The 24,502-nt window shown below is 37.7% G+C and overlaps 1 protein-coding gene across 1 annotated transcript in view; it reads right to left on the bottom strand.

The window, feature by feature from the left end:
• Positions 1–1,779: 1,779 nt before the first annotated feature.
• The window catches only part of Slc26a4 (solute carrier family 26 member 4), a 55,214-nt gene continuing 32,491 nt past the window's right edge, over positions 1,780–24,502 (bottom strand). Inside the window, exons 11-21 of the mRNA XM_078040247.1 lie at positions 21,886–21,963; positions 21,649–21,744; positions 20,637–20,743; positions 18,287–18,356; positions 16,647–16,739; positions 15,291–15,386; positions 14,086–14,316; positions 11,656–11,710; positions 10,561–10,706; positions 7,796–7,879; positions 1,780–3,827 (exon numbers count right to left, since the gene is read on the bottom strand). Of these exons, the coding sequence (XP_077896373.1) occupies positions 3,804–3,827; positions 7,796–7,879; positions 10,561–10,706; positions 11,656–11,710; positions 14,086–14,316; positions 15,291–15,386; positions 16,647–16,739; positions 18,287–18,356; positions 20,637–20,743; positions 21,649–21,744; positions 21,886–21,963 (1,080 nt within the window). The 3' untranslated portion in view covers positions 1,780–3,803. The remainder of the gene's footprint in view (positions 3,828–7,795; positions 7,880–10,560; positions 10,707–11,655; positions 11,711–14,085; positions 14,317–15,290; positions 15,387–16,646; positions 16,740–18,286; positions 18,357–20,636; positions 20,744–21,648; positions 21,745–21,885; positions 21,964–24,502) is intronic.

Raw genomic sequence — 24,502 nt, 5'->3', positions numbered from 1 at the left:
TTGTACAAAATAAGCTGTAAATATTTGGTTAAGTATTACGGATTTTACTGAGATTTGTGAATAACATTATTTATGCATTGATAAACCTACAAAAAAATTACCTACAAATGGAATTAGGGCTGTGAAGAATACATCAAAATGATGACTGATAAAAGTAATGGCAAGGGCTGGGATTGTGGCTCAGTGGTAGAGTGCTCCCCTAGTATGGTCGGGGACCCGGGTTCGATCCTCAGCACCACATAAAAATAAAGGCATTGTGTTGTGTCTATCTATATTTTTTTTTAAGTAATGGCAAACTTGGAATATGGGATTTTAAAATTATATTTTATAGTTTTTCTCAGAACGGACACACATCAGCAAAAGGCAACTTTGCATTTATTAAATTTATGTGTAAATATTTTCAAATTTATATTATTTAAGGTTTTTCTTAATAACACTCCTTTGGCACACAAATTAAAATCAAGAATCAATAAATGGGATGGACTCAAACTAAAAAGTTTCTTCTCAGCAAAAGAAACAATCTGTGAGGTGAATAGAGAGCCTACATCTTGGGAGCAGATATTTACTCCTCACATATCAGATAGAGCACTAGGGTATATAAAGAACTCAAAAAGCTAAGCACAAAAAAAAAAACAAATAACCCAATCAATAAATGGGCCAAGTACCTGAACAGACACTTTTCAGAAGAGGATATACAATCAATCAACAAATATATTTAAAAATGTTCATCATCACTAGCGATTAGAGAAATGCAAATCAAAACCACTTTAAGATTTCATCTTGCTCCAGTCAGAATGGCAGCTATTATGAAGACAAACAACAATAAGTGTTGGTGAGGATGTGGGGAAAAGGTACACTCATACATTGCTGTTGGGACTGCAAATTGGTGCACCCAATTATGGAAAGCAGTATGGAGATTTCTTGGAAAATTGGGAATGGAACCACCATTTGACCCAGCTATCTCTCTCCTCGGTCTATACCCAAAGGACTTAAAAACAGCACACTACAGGGACATAGTCACATCAATGTTTATAGCAGCACAATTCACAATAGCTAAACTGTGGAACCAACCTAGATGCCCTTCAATATATGAATGGATAAAAAAGTGGCATATATACACAATGGAATATTATTCAGCAATAAAAGAGAATAAAATCATGGCATTTTCAGGTAAATGGATGGAGTTAGAGAAGATAATGCCAAGTGAAGTTAGCCAATCCCAAAACAACAAATGCCAAATGTTTTTTCTGATATAAGGAGGCTGATTCATAGTGGGGTAGGGAGGGGGAGCATGGGAAGAATAGACAAACTCTAGATAGGACAGAGGGATGGGAGGGGAAGGGAGGGGGGGATGGGGTTAGAATGATGGTGGAATGTGATGGTCATTATTATCTAAAATACATGTATGGGGGCTGGGGATGTGGCTCTAGTGGTAGCACGCTCACCTGGCATGCGTGCGGCCTGGGTTCCATCCTCAGCACCACATACAAAGATGTTGTGTCTGCCGAAAACTAAAAAATAAATATTAAAAATTCTCTCTCTCTCTCTCTCTCTCTCTCTCTCTCTCTCTCTCTCTCTCACACTCTCTCTTTAAAAAACATAAATAAAATACATGTATGAAGACACAAATTGGTATGAATATACTGTGCATACAACCAGAGATATGAAATATTGTGCTCTACATGTGAAATAAGAATTGTAATGCATTCCACTCTCATATATTAATTTAAATAAATAAATAAATAAAACATGGAAAAAAGTAATGACAAACTTGGAATATGGGATTTTAAAATTATGTTTAATAGTTTTTCTCAGAAAAGACACACTTCAGCAAAAGGCAACTTTGAAATTATTAAATATATGTGTAAATATTTTCAAATTTACATGATTTAAGGTTTTCACTTGCTATTAAAATTCATATGTAATACTACAATCATCCTATAGGTTAAGAATATGACAGAGACAGTTTTAATTTCAAGTAAAATTTCCATAGACAATACAGAATTAAGGGTATACTTGCTATTCACAAAATACATAGGAGAGTATTTCTAGAGTATGCAGGTGAAACAAGTAAGACTGGTCTTCATAGTCTAAAATGGACCCAAGATTTTACAAAAATCTAGCTTATAAAATGGAACTTTGGTATCTCCTTTAAAAAAAAAGAGAGAGAAGAGAGAGAGAGAGAGAGAGAGAGAGAGAGAGCAGTGCACATTCCCTCTATTGAACAGAGGTATTCTTTCATTTTCTGCAAGACTATTACATTCACTCTTTAGAGATAATTTTTGCCCTTATAATCAGGTATCACTATGAAAATGAGATAGCATTATAATTTTGGTTTTGCCACAACTAGATATAATCACAATTCAGGATCATCTAATTTTATATTATCACTGATCATCTTCCTTCAGAAGTGGGAACATGGTTTCTGATTTTATTTAAGAAAAAAAAAAAACAGAGGTGACACATTGTATCTTTGGATAACCAAACACATTTGGGAATTTCACACACCTGTGCTAAAGGGAAATATAGCCCTCAATCAAGCAGGACACTGGCTCAGCTGAAGACCTGAGTACTTATTTGTTTCTGGAAATGGTGACTTCACTCCAACGTATATATTATACATTAATACCTAGAACTGTGTTTGGAAAAGATTAAGTAAAAATGAAAGATAAAATTTGCTGGTTTCAGATATGGATTTTTTTAAAGTATCTATTTCCAAAGTGTATATTCCAAACCATTTTTTTCCTTTTGAGTTAACTCATTTTAAGTACAGACTACTATAGACATTTTATTTGTAGATTTCTTTTGAAAAGTAGTTAGAATTCAATTAAATATTACTTTATGTACTGATAAGTGGAGAAAAATTTAAGCTAATTTTAATCATCATGATCTTATATCAAAATTGGTTTTGCTCATAAAGCAGTTTAGTTTCACACAATGAGCATTTCTATAAGGATAAGTTAAAACTTCATTTTTAAGCTAGTCCTGTCTCATATTTTATTTTCTTTGATCTTAATTATGATCTATGATGTTATCATATCAAAAAATTATTTCTATAAGCCATGAAAATCTCACTTCTCTGCCCCAATATTTTTAAAATATATGAGCCCCATTCTAATAGTTTTTAAGTGAACCATGTCCAGCATTAAAGAGATCCTAAATTCTGGTTATATATCTGGTCACATATAACAACACTTCATTACTAAGTACTAACCAAACTTGCATTTTAAACACTTTGACTTATTTTGCAAAAAGGCTATTATTGATAAAAGCATGAATAATTGCATTTCAGCATTTTCTGAATGTGCCTTTACTCTGTGATCAGTGCAGCTCATGGATATCAAGGTCAATCAGAAACAGATCTTTCTTTATGATTAGTCCTTCCTGACTCACCCGCCCACAGAAGCTATTAGGTCAACACTTACTCTGATTGAACAGAGATATGCCAGTAACCTGGTACACATTGCTAGTTCATCTGCATGACAGATTTGCAGCATCTTACAATGTCAGCAGATCCTGGACATTACCAATTTGCCTGGGCAATTCTCCTTGCCACTTTGCACATTTTAGAGGTAAGCTGCTTATTAAATAAATAAGGCACAGAAATTATCTAAATGTTTTCATCATTTAATGACTAAGAGGTTAAAAAACTCAATGATTTAAAAAAATGCAAAAGGAAAAGAATGAAGTGTTTCAAGTCCAAAGAAATAATCAATGCAGAAAATGTTTGCATAGAATGACATTGTTGGGTAAATTATGCCTTGCAGTCCTTGTTTACAGCGAGTGACCTCCTGATCCCACTTTCAGAAAGCAAGTCTACGCATAGCCTGTGGAAACAAAAGGGAAACAGTGTTGGTGCAACTTGTGTCTACATCATTACAAATACGTTTTTATGGTATTGGTTGCTTAATTTTATACATCTTAGGTACATATTGTCACAATAAAAGTAGAATAAAACTTAATGACCTTCATCATACTTTAATTGGATTTATATAAAAGCAATAATTACTATTTATTGAGCACTTACTATACATAAGACACTGCTCTTGTTATTTCACATGCATCCTTCAATTTTTAGAACTCTGTGGTATTTTCTATTTTACATGCAGATACCAAAATAAAGACAGGGTAAGTAATTTACCCTGGGCTGTACAGCCAATAAATCGCAGAATCAGGACTAGCCCGCAGATCTGTCTGGTCCTAAAGCCCATGCTGTTGAAACTGCTGTGCCAGACTGCTTCACCACCTATAGAAGCCTAACTGAATGATCCTTTTATGTGGTAGTCAACAAAAATCCTATAATATGACAGCTTCTTCTTAAGTTCCAGTTTTGATAGGAGTTTTTACTCAAACTAAGGCTGCCCTATATCCATAGAGTCATAAGTTACTAAAACTGGAAGAAATTCTCAGCTCATAATGACTTTCCTAGGCTTATTAAGCTGGTAGGCTGAGACGCAGGGCCTGTGATTCTCACTCTAGCAATATCTTTATCAAATTTGCTGCTCATTGTCTCTATTGCCTGATTTTATGACAGGGGTTTGGATATTATTCTTTTTTAAAGATATTATTTATTTTGTGTGAAAGGCCGTCACTCTATGTTACCAGCATTTTTCCTCCCTGATTAGTTGAGGCTCTGTCTGTCACTTCCAAGTGATCTGGCCACATCAAAGTGGCCCTAGATGGCTGCCCCGATCTTGGAAGTCACAAAATGTCGCAAAATGTGTTTTCATGTGTAGGCGTGCCTTCTTGCAGCCCCATGGGTTGAGCTATGCTCAACTGTTTCTTTGTGATATTACCCCTTTGCCCTGTTTGGGATAGAATGTTCCACAGAACATTTGTGTGTCCGCTTTGTGTGTCCGCTTCTCTTGCTCTGCTTTTGGGTGTGGCTTTCCTAGATGTCAGTCAACTTGCTGACAGCAGACATCAGCCCCTTGAAACCTGACCCCTTGCCTCATTTGAATGGCTTCTCCTCAATAAAAAGGGTTAGCATGAGCTCACACACTCTCTCTCTTTCTGCGGACCCTTAAGGTCAGAGGAGCAGCACAGGACCCCCAAAGAAAAAGGTATCTCTGTCTCGTGTGGTTATTTCCTCAGCCCAGTACCCCTGGAGTGACCCTGAGTGTTTTTGTCGCGGGGAATGCGACAATTCTAATTTGTTATATATGACAGCAGAATGCATTTCAATTCATAGTACACATGGAGAGCACAATTTTTCCCTTCTCTGGTTGTACACAAAATATAGTCACACCATTTGTGTCTTCATACATGTACTTGAGGTAATGATATCCATCTCATTCCACCATCTTTGCTGCCTCCTGCCCTCTCCTTTCCTTTCCCTCCCCTTTGCCATATCTAAAGTTCCTGCATTACACCCATGCTTCCCCCACTCCAATCCCCATTATGGATCAGCATCTTCATATCAGAGAAAACTATACTTATCAACAATTTTTATCAAGACCTGGAAAAAGGCAGAGAAGGCATGCTTATCTGATTTGTCTATGATATAGGTTGAGTTGGGGAGTTAATAGTTGATTGATAGGTTCAAATTGCCAAACTGTTTCAATAAACTGGAACCATAAGGTACAATCTAGCAGAAATATGTGTAATCTTACATTTGGGCCCCCAAATCAATGACAAATATACATGAACACCCCTGCTAGACCACAGTTTGTATGAAAATGTCTTTAGTTGACCCTGTTGGGTAGATGCTAAGATTTGCATGTAGCTACAATGAAAGCAGACATTTCAAAGTTACAGTAACAAAAAGATCTTGATGGGCTGGGGTTGTGGCTCAGTGGGAAAGAGCTTGCCTCACATGTTCAGGGCCCTGGGTTCAATCTTGATGAGATTAAATTAAGTAGTGGTTGTATAATGTCCATCTGGGTCTGACCACCTTTAGGACTTTTTGTTCCCATCTTGGACAGTGAAATATTGACAAATTAACTATTAACTCTTAACTCCCCAACTCAACCTATATCATAGACAAATGCATGTCTGTAAGGAACAGTAGAAGAAATTGGAGTTTTCCTGGAGGAGAGTCTGGAAGAGACATAAGAGCTATTCTCTGTTAAGTGGGAAGGTTTGTGTTGCGAAGGAAGGCAGATCTCATTCTCACTAGGTGGTTATTATGGAAAAGCCAAATTCAGTTTTGTAAACACAGCTAACATTTAGAAACTTGTATCCATATAGCAAACTCCATTGAGCATCACTTGTTGCCTGTTTTTGGAAACGTTCACACAAAAGTAAACATCCATCAAGAATGGTACAGGAGGGACTTCTACATAGGGTGGGATGTGGCATCACTTTTTTTTCAGCACTGAGGATTGAGCTTAGGGACACTCTACCACTGAACTGACCTTCATCCTTACCCTTTTTGTTTATTTTGAGCCAGGGTCTCGCTAAACTGCTGAGGTCGGCCTTGAACTTATGTCCCTCCTGCCTCAACTTCCCCAATAGCTGGGATTACAGGCATGTGCCACCATATACCCAGCTAACTTCATTTTTAAGAAATCTTCCTGGGCTGGGGATGTGGCTCAAGTGGTAGCGCGCTCGCCTGGCATGTGTGCGACCCGGGTTCGATCCTCAGCACCACATATAAACAAAGATGTTGTGTCTGACAATAAACACTCTCTCTCTCTCTCTCTCTCTCTCTCTCTCTCTCTCTCTCTCTTAAAAAAAAAAAAAAGAAATCTTCCAACTTTAAAATTCTCTGATCTTGGGGCTGGGGTTGTAGCTCAGTGGTAGAATGCTTGCCTAGCAAATGTGAGGCATTGTATTTGATCCTCAGAATCACATAAAAATATAAATAAATAAAATAAAGGTATTGTGTCCATTTACAACTAAGAAAAATTCTTTTTTTAATTCTATGATCTTCCATTGTTGCTACCATTTTACTCAGGGGTGGAACCACAAAGCTTATTCAGACATTAGAAGTTCAGCCAAGTTTCCTAGGAATAGTCCGATGCCACAGAGTATCTGAAATACATAGGATCGGCCTCCAGTGAAAGGAGTTTCTTTTTTAAGCCATTATCAGTCAGACGAAGAAAAGTCATAAGGTTTCTATTCCTTATGTACTATTCCTGAAGCTTATGAAATTCCTGGATTAGGAATTCCTCCATTCACTTTCTCCCTATCCCATGGCCTCAAGTCTCTGAACAATATTTTGTTGGGTTAGGTATAAAATCAAGATGCAGTGCATTAGCTACTGCAAGTTGCTGATCATCTCAATATGCTTGAGACAAAAGGTCGTCAAGTATTTCATGTCTTCAAGGGAGAATTCTTGTTTTCTATTTTTCCCTCCTTTCAAGCCATCCTTTTAAAAAAAAAATTAAAGAGAGAGAGAGAGAGAAAGAGAGAGAGAATTTTTTTTTTTAATATTTATTTTTTAGTTTTCGGCGGACACAACATCTTTGTTGGTATGTGGTGCTGAGGATCGAACCTGGGCTGCACGCAGGCCAGGCAAGCGCACTACCGCTTGAGCCACATCCCCAGCCCTCAAGCCATCCTTTTTATATTTTTTGGAACTCTGTTCCCTGAATGGTTCTTTTTAAAAAATATTTATTTTTTAGTTGTAGATGGACACAATATCTTTATTTTATTTTACTTATTTTTTTTTAATGTGGTGCCAAGGAGCAAATCCAGGACCTCGCACATGCTAGGTGAGAGAGCTCTACCACTGAGCCACAACCCTGGTCCCCTGAAAGGTTCTTAATCAGACATACTCACTACTTGCCTTATTCAGTTTACTCAAAATTCAATCCAAATTATTTTCTTCAGGAGAAAATAAGTATCATACCTCATCCTGGACATCAAGTTCTTCCTCAGTCAACTCTGCTTCCATTAATTCAAGAGGATCTTTACAATCTTGAATGAGGGTGATCTTGACAAAGAGAACACAAAGTATTTATTGGCAATATAATAGCATTCATCCACCTGATACCACACTGAAAATTTGAAGCTCTGCTGGTGCTTCTAATCCCAGACTTCAGAATCTTCTTCAGATTTCTTCTGCTTTTTTTTTTTTTTTTTTAAATTTCCCACCTTACCATTTTCCCTATACGATTTTTTCACATTCAAGTGTGAAATAGAGAACTGGAGTTCTCTATTGTCCAAATTCCATTTCAGCAGTCTTCCCCAACCTCTGAAGTGCATGCCTCTCAACAGGACAACCCCTGCCTAAAGGACTTAGCAGTCAATAGATCTCTTTCAACAGCTAAGCTAAGAGCACTCAGCGCAGCACTGAGCAAGCAGTGTATGCGCTGTGAAGGGCTCGTGACTCAGGTCATTAAATGGTCCCAACTTGAATTGGATGGAATTAATTTTATTGGAGGTGGAAACCAACAATCTATAGACCAAGCTTGCGGTTCCAGAAAGCTCTGCTTTTTAAGGGTAATACATAATTTAATCTGTATAAGGGAGAATAATAATCTAGACATTAATGCATGAAGGACATTTCCAAAGCAACTCCAAATACATGCCAAGGATAAAATGTCATCTTGTGGTGCTACTTTGCTCTTTTTCATCTCACAAACAACCCAGTTATCTTTTTTAGTATAGAAATTAATTAAAAGATTAAGTTGCTATGGTCATGACAGAATGGGAAAGGTACAGTGAAGTGTAGCTACAAATTGGGACTGTTCTGGGGGAAGAAAAGGGATAGGAGAGGATCATATTGCTGCTTCTACAGTGTCCTTAATATACAAGTGACTGTTCTTGAAAAAAAGGAAAGTAGTACAGGTGAGGTTTGTCATCATTTACCATTTATCTATCATGGATGGAGCTTTGTGCTAGACCCTAAGGAGACACAGAAGTATAAGGTTCCTGATCTCACCGGCCACAGTAATGCTCAGCCAACTCTTCAGTGAACCAGGAAGTATGTCATGCAAGCATTCAGTTACACTCAACCTAACATATTCAGAGAAAAAAAAAATTCATCCCAGCCACTCACAGTGTCTCTGTGATTGCAAATAAGATGGATCCTAATACGGTGGGTGTACTCTTTTTTTTTTTAATATATATATTTTTAGTTGTCAATGGATCTTTTTATTTTATCTGTCTATTTATTTATTTATATGCAGTGCTGAGGATAGAACCCAGGGCCTCACATCGGCTAGGCAAGCGCCTCTACCACTGAGCCACAACCCCAGCCCCAGTGGGTGAGTTCTTGGTGAGTGGGTTTTGTGACACTCACTGCCTAAGATTTTAGATCAACTGTGTGTTAAAAAAATAACTATTTTCTTGTTGATAAAGAACTCAATACCTTGGTTTTGCTTTTATCTTTAAAGTGGAATCTTTTTTAGATATATGATCCTTTTTTTTTTTTTTTGGTCTTTCGCTTAGAAAATTTTAAATTGAATAGAAAAAGGTTTATGTGTTTTCAAAGATGAGCAGCTTCCATGTAAATTTTTTAAAAATATATTTATGGTTTTACTACTTTTTCTCTTTTTCATATTTAAAATTGACACTTCAGTATTTAGGGCCTCTCTTTTTTCCCTGGGACTATTAAGCAGAACAACCTCTCCACTGACAGAAGCTGAAATAGAATATATAATACTTTATAAATTAGTTTACTTCAAACATCAACTTCCAATCTACAATAAAGATCTACTTATCCCAATTTTATAACAATGAGAAGCAATTTAATATTCTTTATGCCCCTAGAATCATCATCATCATATTTTTGTTGGCATTGGTTCTAGTTTCCCAAATTCACTGTGAAAAGGTCAAGGTCAAAGAGAAAGGAGGATTTTGTTCCAGGCCTACCAGTAGCCTCATGCAATGAACTAGACCAGAATGTTCTCCTCTTCTAGATATTTGATAAGAGAACTGACAAAATAAAACCAATAGGAAATTAAGGCCTATTCTGTTTTGTGGGAGAAAATTCACCCTGGGTTTATTTGTGACCTTAGTATTTTTTTTTTTTAAAGATCACTTATAAATGAATGGATCCTATTTAAAGATATTTATAATACAAGGATTTCCAGATTGCTAAACTTTATCTTGCATTTATATATACAAATCATGGAAGATCCAGGACTCAGTGCTATCTTATAAAAAGGTATTATAGCTAATGCCTACTTTTATTAGTAAACCCAAACATTGTAGAACTATTACACACTAGGCATCCCAGGTATGTTTGTATAAAATATCTCATTTAGTCCTCATGTCTACTCAGCAAGGTAAATATTTTTACTTCCATTTCACAGATGAGAAACTGAGCCTCTGAGAAGTTATGCAGCTAGCCTAAAATCCAACAATTAGGCTGGATTTCTTTTTTTTTTTTTTTAAAGAGAGAGTGGGGGGGGACAGAGAGAGAGAGAGAGAATTTTAACATTTATTTATTTTTTCTTAGTTCTCGGCAGACACAACATCTTTGTTGGTATGTGGTGTTGCTGAGGATCGAACCCGGGCCGCACGCATGCTAGGCGAGCGCGCTACCGCTTGAGCCACATCCCCAGCCCAATTAGGCTGGATTTCAAACTATATTTGTATAATTTTTGCAGTTTATAGAAAACCTGATAGTTTAGGAAAGATACAGATGCAGAAAGATTAAATACTTACCGTTTCTAAAATGGAATCTTGTCCATCTTGGGATTTAACCTGGTTCTGTATATAGATTATAGCATCATGAACAGTCAGAAAGAATGTGTCCTTTCTAATATTATCATCAAAGAAGCCACATTGCTCCATCTTCTCTATCACATGATCTACACAAGAAAGAGATAATGGTTAGTAGTTGATAGGAAAGGTATTTTTATAACATCCACCAATACTGGTTTTGTAGCTCCTTTCTTTTTTTCTTTCTCATTTCCAGAATGTGACCCTTTTCTACACTGACTGAGATTTTTTTTTCCTAGTAGCACACATAATGATTATCCCATAACTGCTTATAGATGGCCTTAGTCCATGTACCTTTTGCCAAATCAGTGTACCAGCTGCTGTGAGCCTGGCTGCTAACAGTTCACAGCTCTGCTCTTCTCTGGGTAATTTTTCTTGGCCAATAGGAGCTGTTTTGCCTGAAGAGGCCTGGAGGCTATACCTGTATCTAAGGGGGATCTGCATCATTGATTAACAATAATGAGAATATAAAGGCGGGCCCCTTGCTCAAGATGGCATAACTTCTGTTGTTCTTCCTGCTGTGGAGCTCCCTATGCAATCAGGAATCTAATGTCAAACTTCTGAAACTACTTTGATGACCAGCCTCTCCTGCCCTGTCCTGATTTCTTCACTTCTTCAGTTACTAACGCAAGAATCCCTGTCTCAGGCTCTGCTTCTAGAGAACTCAGTCTAAACTTTCCTACACACATAAGTTTCTATACATTCCCAGCTCTGTGACACAAATTCAAGGTATTATCTTTGACATAAAAAATGTTCTCAGAATTACTGTGTCATTGGTACAGAGCTTCTGTGTGTGATGATGAAAAATTCTGGAAATAGTGATGTTTATAAATATTGTGAAGATAACGAATGCTAGTGGATTAACTATACACTTAAAAGTGACAAAATGGCAAATTTTCTTACACATTCTTTATAACAATATTAAAGAGTTTTGTTTTTTTTTTTAAAAGACCTTCAGATATTATGTGCCCATATTCCAAGGTAGGAGAGAAAGGACTTAGGGAAAAGTCTTATGGATTGGCACATAGATGCACTTACCTTCAAGTGATGCAAAGTACACATTCACATCAATTCTTTGGAATTCTTTGACAATCTAAAAGTAAAAACAAATTTGTAACATCAGACAGGTAAGCATCAGAAAGGTAAGCAGACTAAGGCATGACAATCAGATGTAATAATATGAAGCAGATTTCTAACAGAGATTTAGCTTAGCTGGGGGCTTTGGGGCTACATCTGCAAGGACAGGAAATAATTCTAGGGTGTGAGTACTACGTAGGTAAGATAGGGAAGTAATTAATGCTTGGCAAAAGTGTGTGAGAATATGCTGAAAGGTTCTGTTCTCTTAGCACATCTGGTTATTAGCTCACTGGAGAACACACATTTGTTCTTTGTTGTTCATTTCACTCTAAGCATTGGTTTAGATCCATTTTAGATTGTAATGGCCCAAAGATTTAATGAATTACTTTTAAAGAAAGTCTAACATATTTAATGCCAGAATATTTCCCATACTTTAATAGTTGCTTTCAAATACAATGATGATTATATAGAATATATTGCTCATAGTTCTAGTGCACTGACTTTTTAAGATTAAATGTTTTATGATCATTGTAAATGTAGTTGTAAGGAATAGTAGAGAGATTTTATGTGCCCTGTTCCCAGTTTCTCCCAATAGTAATATTTCATAAAACTACAATACAAAAATTACTGTCAAGATTCTGACATTGATATATTCATAACAGAGATCTTGATGTCTACCGGAAGTTTCACCTAAACTTGAAACCTAACGGTGACACTCTCTTTAAAGACTTCTTTGGAGCACTTAATACAGTTGTTAAATTATAAGATTACTTAATGTTTGCCTTCCCTCCTAGACTGCTTAGTCCCATGAGGGTAGAGACCGTGGTTACTTCATCACTAGTCTCTTGTGCCTGGAAGAGTGCTTAGCACATATAAGGCATTTAACATCTACTTGAAAGAAGGTGTGAACTTGAGCTTGCATAACTGCTTTCTGAAATCATGGATGTTTTCACCCTGCATGCTTCTCAACTCTTGCCTTGACTTCCTACATGCCTGACTATTCTAACCTCTTAATAATGCCTGGCTTTTCGAGTCCTACCATGTACCTGGGGTTCCTTATACTACTGCTATTCACATAAAAAATAGAATAATAATGACACAAACTTTGCCCATTTTCCCTTCTTTTCATGTTCCATTTCTTACACTTTCTCAGAAAAATAAAACACAATAAATGTTCATAGCTGAGTATAATGGTATTCACCTGTAATCCCAGCACCTTGAGAGGCTGATGCAGGAGGACTGCAAGTTCAAGGCCAGCCTCAGCAATTTAGCAAGGCCCTAAGAAACTTAGCTAGAACCTGTTTCAAAAAGAAACAAAAAAAGGTCTGGAGTTGTGGCTCAGTGGTAGAGAACTTGCCTGGCATGTATTGAAGCACTGGTTTTGATTCTCAGCACCACATATAAATAAATAAAATTAAAGTATTGTATCTATCTATAATTAAAAATATTTATAAAATAAAAAAGGGTCTGAGGATATAGCTCATTGGTAGTAGACCCTTGGGTTCAATTCCCTGTACAAAAAAGAAGTCACTCTTCTAAATATTCATAATTGCTAAGGGGTACATATGTGCCAGTCACTCTTCTAAATTCTTTGCATTTATTATCTTATTTAATCTTCATAACACTCCAGTGAAGCAGATACAATCTTTACCCACCCGACTATTACAATGAAGAAATAGAGACACAGACAGATCAAGCAACTTGTTCAAGGTCACACTGCTAGTGCTAGTGATGAAGCCAGAATTCAACTCTGGCTCCAGAGCTTATGCTTTTAAATATCACACTCTTTAGAAGAAGATCAAGGGGGAGGGAGGAGGGAAGGAAAAGGGGAGGAAATGTGGAACGAATTTAACAGAATCACATTATTTGCATATGCAAGTATATCACAGGGAAGTTAAACCTTTATGCATATGTAGAAAGCACCAATCAAAAATAAGTGAATGGGGCTGGGGTTGTGGCTCAGTGGTAGAGTGCTGGCCTGGCATGTGTGAGGCACTGGGTTCAATTCTCAGCACCACATATAAATAAATAAATTAAATAAAGGTCTAACAACAACAACAACAACAAAATATTTTAAAAAAATAAGTGAATGAATGAAAGGAAGATCAGTAGAGGAAGGAAAATAGGAAGAGGGTGGAAGGAAAGAGGAAAATAGGAAGAGGGAATCGGGACTGAAATGGAGTAAATCAAATGCATAATTTTGTTAAAATGAACCCAGCTTCTATGTAAAACTATACTGCTCTAATAAAGTAAAAAATATTGCATTCTATCACAAAAGTATTCACTTGGAAAAATTATAGAGCCCATGCATTAACTCTTTTGCAAAACAGGGTAACCTATTTTACTCTTGTCAAATCTCTAAGTTTATAGTTCAAATAAACAGAATCTTACCAGCCGCAATGACCTCACTCCAACGACATCCAGGAAAGATATAGCTCCACAATCAAGCACAAGGCTATGGATTGGTACCTTGGGAACATTCACTTTGACTGGAAGCTCAGAGTTCCAATCCACTTGAACCTCGATTTCCTTGGTTGGGATATCAAGTTCTTCAGGATCTTCAATATCTTCATCAGGCTCGAAAGCATTATTTGATGAACCAACATCACTAACAATGCCATTCTAAATAAAGAAAACTCTGCCAACTTAATTGCCATTGATTTGAAATGTCTTCAACCATTCATTTCAAATTATTTAAAAGTCCTGCATACAGTGTTCCTTGGTAAACAAAAATGTCAAGAGAATGAACTCTTTTTTTGTGGCGGGGGTGGGGGGTAGGGATTGAATCCATGGTGCTTAACCACTGAGCCACATCCCCAGCTTTTTTTATTTTGAGACAGGATCTTGCTAAATTAAGTTACTGAATCTGGTTTCGAACTTGCAATCCTCCTGCCTCAGCCTCCTGAGCTACTGGGATTGCAGGTGTGTGCCACCACACCCAGCAAGGGAATGAGCTTTTAAGGAAAGAATTTTACCTCAGCCCAAACTTTGATGTTCTCTAGGAAAAAATGGAAAAAACAAGGAGTCAAAATATTCTAGATTTCTGGAAGATAACAGAACTTTGACAAGAGAGATATTGGTAGGAAAATCTAAGCAGAAGTTAATAGCTCTGAAAGTTTATGAACTTACTGCCTTCTATTGTAATTTTCTGGCATTGAATTATTACTTTTGTTCCTTTAAAATTATTTTTGAAGAAAAATCCTTATTTTTAAAATAAGGTTTTAAAATTAATACAGATGATGTTCATGATGAAAAAAAAATCACACCCTGTGTTTTGAGGGAGCCCTGCTGGTTTCATTTTATTCCCACCCATTCCTCTTGCCTACAAAGACAGCTCAGCTGTTCTCTGACATACATATGTCATCCGTTCCTATACATCTGGATTCTAAAGGGGATAGATTTAATTTTAGACCATCTGACTACTTTCATGGAGAAAGGAAAAAATTTAAGGGAGAGGGCTGGGGTTATGGCTCAGTGGCAGAATGCCTGCCTGGCATATGTGAGGCACTGGGTTTGATCCTCAGCACCATATAAAAATAAATAAATAAAGGTTTAAAAAAATAATTTTGGGCGGGGGAAGAAAGATGGAGCCTCACCTTTGTTGCCCTTAACTGTCCTTTTTTGATGAGTTTCTGTATTCTCCTCAATGCCTTCAGCCTCTTATTATATACTCTAATGGCATCAAATCCAACCTTTGGAGATAAATGTCAGGTTACTTAAAATGTCTGGTTCCCAATGCTCGTTAGTAGCAATTGTTATCTGAACAGTTATTTCTCAAAAGATATTGTTTCTTTGAGACACCCTGCCAAAAAAGAAATTGTGCATCTGATGGAGTAGATCCCCTCTACTACCAGGTCACCCAACCCCCACCAGAGACTTGGGGAAGACAACAGCATATTAAAAGTTCCAAGAGAGTTAAAAAAAAAAAAAAAGACAAAATGGCAAAAAGTAATCTCTTAGCTTTAAAACTCTCTTTTCCAAATTTCCGTTACATCACAGAGCCCTTTTGTTATCTGCAAATTCTATGAACATTCCTCTGAACCAGTTTGCCCTGGAGCTCGCTTAGGAAAACACTGATCCAGAGGCAAATTCCAAGTTCAAGTTCGAAGTTTAGAGATGCTCACATGACTCCTAAGCACCTGACATGATCCTCTTTTCCTTATCCCAGCTGTCTAGTTTGTCCAACTATCTTGGACATCTCTCCCTTCTATGAACATTTTTTCACTTTTAAAACTATTTGTTAATTTAAAATAATCAAAATAAACCCAATATGTGTCAACAAAAATACGTTTTATTTTTAATGAAGGAAACTATTTTTCCAAATAAAAATATTTACAACAGTGGCATTGTTTTGCATAGTTGTTTATCTCTTCGATATCTGCCTTCCCTATCTGCTCCTCTGGGCAGTCTGTTGCACAACACAATTTACATCGCCTCTGGAAAACTCCGCAAAAAACTCTGCAACCGGACCTTCTGCCTGTTGGAATCCCAAAGTCCTAGGCAGCAGCCCAGGGCAGCAGTGCAGGTTCCTGGGGCCACTCCCTGGGCGGCTCTTGGGTGGCTACAGTTCCTTGGTGCCCGCAGCGATTATACCGTCCTGGGAACTTGGCCCAACTCGCCAGTCCTGTCCTGGTAGTACAGCCAGCAGTCCACAAAGGAGCACTTAACACTTTCTATGCTATTTGTTTAGAATTCACTAAATTCTGACTGGACTCACCTCTAGCGTTTTTGCCTGGCAATTGTTGCTAGATTAACATGTGGATTAAAATTCCCAATAGATGGTAAACCACTTATTTTTCTCTCCCTATATAGTTTTTGAGGGGAAGAATATTATATAAAATGTCCATCATAAAAGGAATAGTGCATAGGGCCTTATTCCCATATGGAGCCTAATAAATAAATGAGTGAAATCTCAAGGTTAGAAACCAGACTTTGAGGGATCAAACACTTACTGTAGACTTGATACATTTTTTAAAACCATCGACGTTGCCATAAAAAATAGGACTCGAAAATCTAAGAATCTTCACTCCTTCAAGTTCTTCAACCTGGCATTTGAGGAAAAAAAAAAAAACTTTTTGAGGTTAAATAATTCTGGCATCAAATCATCCATTAGATTTCTGGTTATTCTGCAAGGAGCCAGGACAGAATTGCTTAGGGGAGCTGGGTAGCAACCTCCAACTATTCTTTTTATTTTTTATTTTTTTGAGAGCTATGTAACAGGATTTACCAGAGTAATAGAAAGAAAGAAAAGAAAGCTCTCAAAGGTGAGAAGTCCCAAGAGATGGATACCCAACACTCAACTTCCCACAAATAGGGACTTGCTTCATCCCATTTGGGAAGTAACAGATGGCCAAAGCTCCGGGACTTCCACAATACCAAAAAAGATCAAGTCTGAAAGGGCACAAAGAAACTGGGGCTCAAAATGGTGAAATGATTTGTCTCCAGTTCATACCGCTGACCCTCTAGATTTTTCTAAAATTCTTTGAGTAGTTTGGGAGGCAGGGGGCAAAATCAGGGTTTTGTAGAAACTGAAGCCTATGGTGTCATCTGCTTATTCGTACCCTGACACACAGTGGCCATGCAAAGAGTAGAATCCACAGAATCAGAATCAGGCTTTTCTGTTCTTTAGGAATCATAGCAGTATTAATCTGGCCCTTTTGGGTGAGAAAATTGAGGCCCTGAAAGGCTGAGTGACTTGGACAGTCTCACCAAGATGGAGCCTAGATTTTAGAACTCCCAAAATTCAGGCTAGGGTTCCCTGCGCCAGAGTCCAAAATCATTTTTAGCTCTTGATGCACTTGGTTCAACATAACAAAAAGATTGTGAAAATAAAATAGCAGCTACAGAAATTCCAGGTTCAGTGTTTAGTAATTCTTTAATATTAACATAAAATTAGACTATAACTTCCTAGGGCTCACATTTAAGCCTTATATGTTACATATGTGCACATATGCATATATACATATACACATATAAATATGCATAAGTATGGTTTTGTTTTATTTGTTTGTTGCTAAATTTCTGTTTTCTTTAATTTACTTTTTCCACTTTTTCATCTGTTTCCTTTAGTGGTCACTAAGAAATTGTATTTGCTGGCAACACAAACCCATCAGCTTGATTTGTTTGTTTTTCATTTCCTGTGTCCCAATATTTCTTCCAGTTTCAAGGATAAAGCAACATATCAAATAAGCTCTTGATGACAGAGAACTTGAAAATCTCTTGCTAGAACTGAAAGAAGAACATCTTACAGGGATTTCAGGCATTTTCATAGAGGCTGACAGTTACATAACAAAGAAAAAATTTTTTGAGTAAACATTCGGGAATAATCAAATTGCCTATTATTTAAAATTTCTTCCTGCAATGGTTTTTACATTAAAATGACATTCAACTAGCACAGACTTCAAATAATCCATTGTCAAAAGATACATTGAATCAAAAGTTCTTATGACATTTCCAGTATACTAAGGACTTTCCCAGCAGAAGTCTCCATCTTTGACTACCATGTTATGAACATGATAAGAGAGAACTATGTGACTCCTGGATTGCAGGCTAGCAGACCCATATCTACCAAAAATATCACAAAGGCACTTACATTTTTGTAATGCTTGATACTTTTGTAGATGTCTGTACTAGGGATGCTTCCAAGGCCATTCCATGAAGGACTAAAAGAAGAGAAGTTAACATCAGGGGTTTTTTGGAACAGCCATATTTTGCACTAAGAAGTTGTTTTTTTTTTTTTTTTTTAAATAACAGCTACTGAAGAGCCCATCATTCTGGTGTTTTGGACTCTGTCTTTATTGCAGGTGACATTTTCCCAAAACTAACTCTGAAATGAACAGCTGGTGTTTTCGTGGAACTGGAAAAGGAACTAACTGTGACTCTCTTCTGATAGCTCAGAGAAATAATGAGCATCATGCTTTCACGTGCCTAACAATTTATAGGATAAGCAGAGAGCTTTCTCACATGTTAAATCTATTTGAAGCTCTACCATAACCTTGAAAGATCAGTGGTGCAATTCTTACTTTTATTATTGAGTAAAATGAGGTTTAGAGAAATTAGAAAAGTCCCAGGGGTAAAGAACAGCATAGCCTCTGTCTCTTAACCATGTTTCTTTGGTGTCTGGTGACTTATGGCAACTTCCTGATGAAATATGGAGAATCTGCGGGTGATCAAATTAGTCTCTTTTTATAGAAACAGCAGCCTGGGAAGACCAGAAATAAGTCCTTCCTGTCAACCAGACTGTTGATTTCCTGTTCCCAATGCAATCAGATAAATTCCACGTTTCTTCAAGTGTGACTAGGGACATATGCTAAATGCAACTCCTAAAGAAAGACTATCTGTTTGGGGTCCTTTCAGCATTGTGCTTTCTGGATCAGCATTATAATTACTGAAAATTAAATACTGTGGAGTATACTACTTTTTGATGGCTAAAAGTCTAGTTACCAAACCAGCAGCTAAAATGTACCACCAATTTTTCCTTGGCCTGCTGTGTTGTGCTGATCTTTAACATAATACTCTTAATGTAGTCTTCCTCTCCAAAACCCTTCTGTCTCAACCACACTCACTTAAGAAAAGAAAAAGACACTGAGGCAGATATAGGAAGAGACATAGCATTCCCACACCCTCTTTTCTTTCTTTCTTTTTTTTTTTTTTTTTGCAGCACTGGGGATGGAACCCATGGGTACTTTACTACTAAGCTACACTTCAGTTTGTTTTTATTTTTTTATTTTGAGACAGGGTCTTGCTAAGTAGCTTAGACTGGTCTCAAACCTGCAATTCTTCTGGCTCAGCCTCCTGAGTCCCTGGGATTACAGATATATCTACTTTGCTTGACTGAAAGGCAGCATCTTCTAATGGCAATTTCTGAGCTATTTCCTAGCAGAAAATGAGGCACTCTGGAACATTATGTGCCCTTTCAGGTCCCTGGGCTCCTAGGATGCTGAGGCAGAAAGCCACAGGCCTTTTGAGTAGATGTGAAGTGCTAGGGAAGGGAGGGAGGATAAGAAGAACTGTTGAAGGAATAGGAGATGTGAGCCTTTGCTAAGCTGAAAATATCTATGTTGATGTTTTTCCAGGTTTCTTCTTCCTTCATGGCCCAAACACAGGCAGAGAAGAGGCCAGAAATCTGGAAAGACAATGGGAGAATTGAGGAGAGAGAGAAGCTCTGTTTCCCTCAAGGCCCAGGAGGACACATTACCAAACCCTCTCCAGAGTCAAAATAAAACCAAGGACACCTTCAAGCTCCCTGACCTGCCCATACAGATTGTTTTCCTTTATTTAACTTGTCTTTGCTGCTTTTACTCTGTATATGAACTAATTATGTTTACTTCTCAGAATTGTGTGACTTTGGGGTTTGTGCCTTATTTGACAGATTTGAATGAATTTTGGCTATAATTAGCTGTTCTAAAGTTCCCCTGTACTGGGTTGCATAACTTTTGGGTTACTAGCTTCAAAAGAGGAAAATGAGCTATAAATTTAGCAGTTGCTTTGCCTGGCCTTGGACCCAGTGCCCACCTTGCATCTTATTTAAAGAAAAAATGACAAAGTAACTTGGGACTTTGGCTGAACCATGTTTCTTTTAGTCTGACCATGGCTAAAAGGAGAGCACAGCCGTGGAGCATGTGACTACATGCCTGGACTTTGGGGTGAGGTAATCTGGGTTCAAATCTTAGCTCTGCCAGTTGGTAACTGTGTGACCTTAAGAAACGTCCTTTGGCTTTCTGAGCCTAAATTTTCTAACCTGTAAAATGAGAATAAGCCATCTTATTCATAGGATATTTTTGAAAATTAAGTATGGTAAAGTTTATAAAGCACTAGGTGCTTAATTCATAGAATCTCTCAATATATAATAACTATTATCAAAGGAAGAAGTTTCATGTAAACATAGGAAAGTAGAGGAAGTGTTGTCCCATTCATAGAAAATCTGGATTTTAAATACTCACAATTGAACTCGCAGGACCACGGTCAATAGTCCAAATAGAAGGCCAGCTAGTAAGCCCAGGTCCAACCCCAGAATGATGGACATGATGCATGTAAATACCCAGATAACCTATAGGGGAATGGAAATGAAAAGAATTACATTGATTCATAGGATACTGTCAAATGTTAGGCTACCTATAACAATAAAATCAATCATTCACAATTATACCTTTTAAAAAATATTCTGACATCATTCATTTTATCCATCCATTTATTCATATTTAAGTGAAACTGGAGTTGGCCTTCCCAATACAGACCAACTGTCCCATTTTATTTGTTTTTAAATATTTGAATAGGGCTCAAAAGAGAATTAATTTTAAGAGCTTTACAGTGAAAACTCTTGCTCACAATTTCTCTCCTCTCTCCACCTATTCCCAATCACCCTCCCTGCATGTAGTCTCTTCATTTTTGTGTGTATGAGCACACACGTACACACACACACACACACACACACACACACACACACACACTTTTCCCCAGCATTTCTATTCTGGTCTCTTTTTTACACATCAATATATAGGAAGTTTTCTCTGTGCATGTGTGTGTCTAAATTAGAGTAAACTGTAGAGGACTCATTTCTGGCTTTTGTAATTCCTCAGAATAGTTGTGAAGGACACTTTAGTCACAAAATCAGCATGGGGTTTTGTATTTTGTTTTTTTGTGTGTGTTTTTTTTTTTAATTTGTCCTTTAAACTAGATTTTAAAGAAAATGTGGTGTGTTGTGTTTTGCTTTGTTTTGGCTTGAGAAGGCCCAGGGCCTTATATGGGATTCTTGTTAGAAATCAGTCTTCTCAGAGATAAAGGAGCTTCACTAATGCAGTTCACATAGAATACATCAAGGCTTTTGTTTATACACACAATTCTAATTTCTGCTCTGAGGTTTCCAAGATTTAGGAAACGGGGAGACTTAGTGATATGACAGGAAGCATACAAAAACCAAATCTTATTTCAGAGAATGGGTGGTGGGTGACTTACAGCATCAGTCTTATTCTGCCTCCACAAACGAGGAACATCACACACCTGCATAAACATCCCTTTCAGGTTGGCAATTACAACAGCTGCCAGGACTGACTGCCAAGAGAGACAGGGAAGGCTGTGTTATTCAGGGGAATAGCTTTCCATGTGATGATTTTTAAATCCCCTGTTATTTCTCTGGTAGCAGAGTGGTGACAGGAAATTATGCAATCAGTATATAGAGAAGCAGGGTTTTACCTTCTGCAAGGGTTCCAGAAGCTTCCCCAGGGCAACAATGGCGATCATCACAATCCCAGCAGAGATGATGCCAGCAATCTGAAAGACAGACACCTTGCATGAAGAGGGTTCATCCTCCTCCCTAGTGTCTTTCAGCTCACCACATGATCATGAAAGATCCTGCATACAGGCTTATTTGGTGCTTCTCTGATTCCTCTCCTCCCCCAGCTTCTGCTCAATATTGGGAGAAAAGAGCATCATTTGCTAAATCAATACAAAACTGAAAAAAAAGGAAAAACATATATATGTGTGGAAATGTGTGTGTGTGTGTGTGTGTGTGTGTGTGTGTATGCTATTGCAGAGAAATTAAAGAAAATGTGGAAAGTGGGCCTGCTGAAGTAAAGCTACTTTAATGTGGATTTCATCGGATAGATTATAACTAGTTTTAGTGTCAATTCTGGAGGCCAACCTTCTAGTAGTTGCCAAGCCATGAAACATACCAACTCCCTCCCTAACAACAGAGATTATTATCATGTTCTTGGGAAATAAATCTCACAGCATGTATCTGATTGTTTTACACTGTTGAAGCAGTGACCACAATAGCCACTCTGATAACATGTTGTACTTGTAGCACACGGTTCCCATGAAAGTCTCAGAGAAAATAAGTTTATCCATTTAATTGCCAATTCATAGTGCCACACTGGCATGCTGAGAGGTGGGACCCTGTCTCCTGCTTCCTCTGATATTTGCATAGGTTCAGGCTCCAAATTTGCCCCAAAGCAGCTGCAGTGTGGAGCAATAGCAGGGGTAAAGAAGTCCAAAAATTTTACCTTCACTGGAAAATAAAAAAGAGCTCTCCTTAGGTCCGCAGATAGGACAGAGACTGAGGGGGTGGGGGACTATTCTCTGGTTTGATCAGATGATCAATGAATTCTCTCTTGAGACAGCTGGGGCAGGGCCAAGGTGGAGACTAGAAGCTCTGAAACAGAGGAGAAAAGAAGACAGGAAACCAGAAGCAAAGCTGTCAGAGAGGAATCAATAGGGAAGATGGTGTTGAGTACAAGCATTGCCTAGTACAAGAGATCTGAATTAAAGGAGGAGGCAGTCACAGAAAATAGAAAAAGGAAATTAGCATACTCAATTAGAAAGTATTTGCTTCAACTGGCAAATGATATTCAGCTTATGTTCATTTATGTTCGGCTTATGGCTGGGTCAGTCTGGGCATACCTGTGATGTATGAAAATGCTCACTTTGTTTATCGAGTTCTCTACTCTATGCCTTTCCAGGCACCATGCCTCCAGGTTCCCAGCACCTTGGTGAGCTTTCCTCTTTCCTAACTAAGCAAAGAAGTTAGTACCTTTCCAATGACTCATGCACTATTCACTGAGCCATTTGCATCTCACTATAGATAAAGGCATCTGTGAAACGGTGAGAGAGATGGAGATTTGCAGTCAAGAACCATAGCCTGCTGCTCAACTCAGGACAAGAAAGCATCCTCTATTCACCAGTATATATAATAAGTCTCCAAATATGGGGGTCTAGGCTAGTTTTTGAACACCGTTAAGATCTGTGAGGGATCAATTACTTGTACTTATGGTATAAAGGCTGGCTTGTGGGAAACTCTGTAGATTTTATATCTATGAACAGATTCAATTACCAGGGAATTAATTATTCTGTTAAGTGAGAGAGTAATCAGAGCTACAGAGTAGTTTGTAATCAGAATTACTTTTTTATGAATCGATAGGAGTAAGATAGAGTGAGAGAAAGAACACATGGCCAATGTTCAGCTCTTCTACATTGTGGAGATGTGCTGAAAACACCACAAATAACTATGAAAGAGAACAACTGAGAAAACACTTTTCTTCTATTCATTCCTTCAGCTAATATATGCTAGGTGCTTCTTACATGCCAGGAAAAATACATGTATCACAGAAGCTAAGATGCCATTCCTACCTTGAGCCCAGCAATCAACACTTACTGGTATTTGCTTCACAAACACTTCTGAATCTAATCCTCTCACTGTTCCTATAGATGGATACAACTATTAGTCCATTTTATAGGTGCTGAAACTGAGGCTTCAACAGAAGAAAAAAAATATGAGAAGCCACACAAGAGAAGACCTGCCAGTTTATTTGGTCACAGTCCAGGCACATAGACGTTGAACCCCAGAACTTAGAATACATTTCAGTAATTAAATATCAAGCCATTTATACACTGTTTCCTTCTTCAGTGCTGAAATCCTGGCATCCATCATTCCTAAATATAATACATGCCAGTGTGTGGCAGAGGATATTAGCTTACCAGAATGCCATTATCCACCAAGCCCTTTGCCAAGAAGGTCACTTTACATGGGCATTCTTACTGGGGCAGCCAGCCCATGACTCATTTGAGCTTTTGCACTGTCTAGTGAGCAGCACATCTGCAACTCTCATAAAAAGTTTTTCTGTGTTTGGAGGAAACAGCAGGAGAATGGACACCAGCAGTTCAGGATTTGCCTGCACCCTCTTAGGACCACGTGCCCTGGAGAGCTTATCAATACTCTGTCTTCAATGCAAGCAGCAAGAACTTCTGCTGCTGACAGCTGCGGCATAAAATGGGCACAGCTTTGGAAATTAGCTTTGACCTCTTCCCCTCAACA

This window comes from Ictidomys tridecemlineatus, chromosome 2 (genome assembly GCF_052094955.1).
Source record: "Ictidomys tridecemlineatus isolate mIctTri1 chromosome 2, mIctTri1.hap1, whole genome shotgun sequence".
In the NCBI taxonomy this organism is placed as follows: Eukaryota; Metazoa; Chordata; class Mammalia; order Rodentia; family Sciuridae; genus Ictidomys; species Ictidomys tridecemlineatus.
This window is presented reverse-complemented; position numbering and strand designations above follow the sequence as displayed.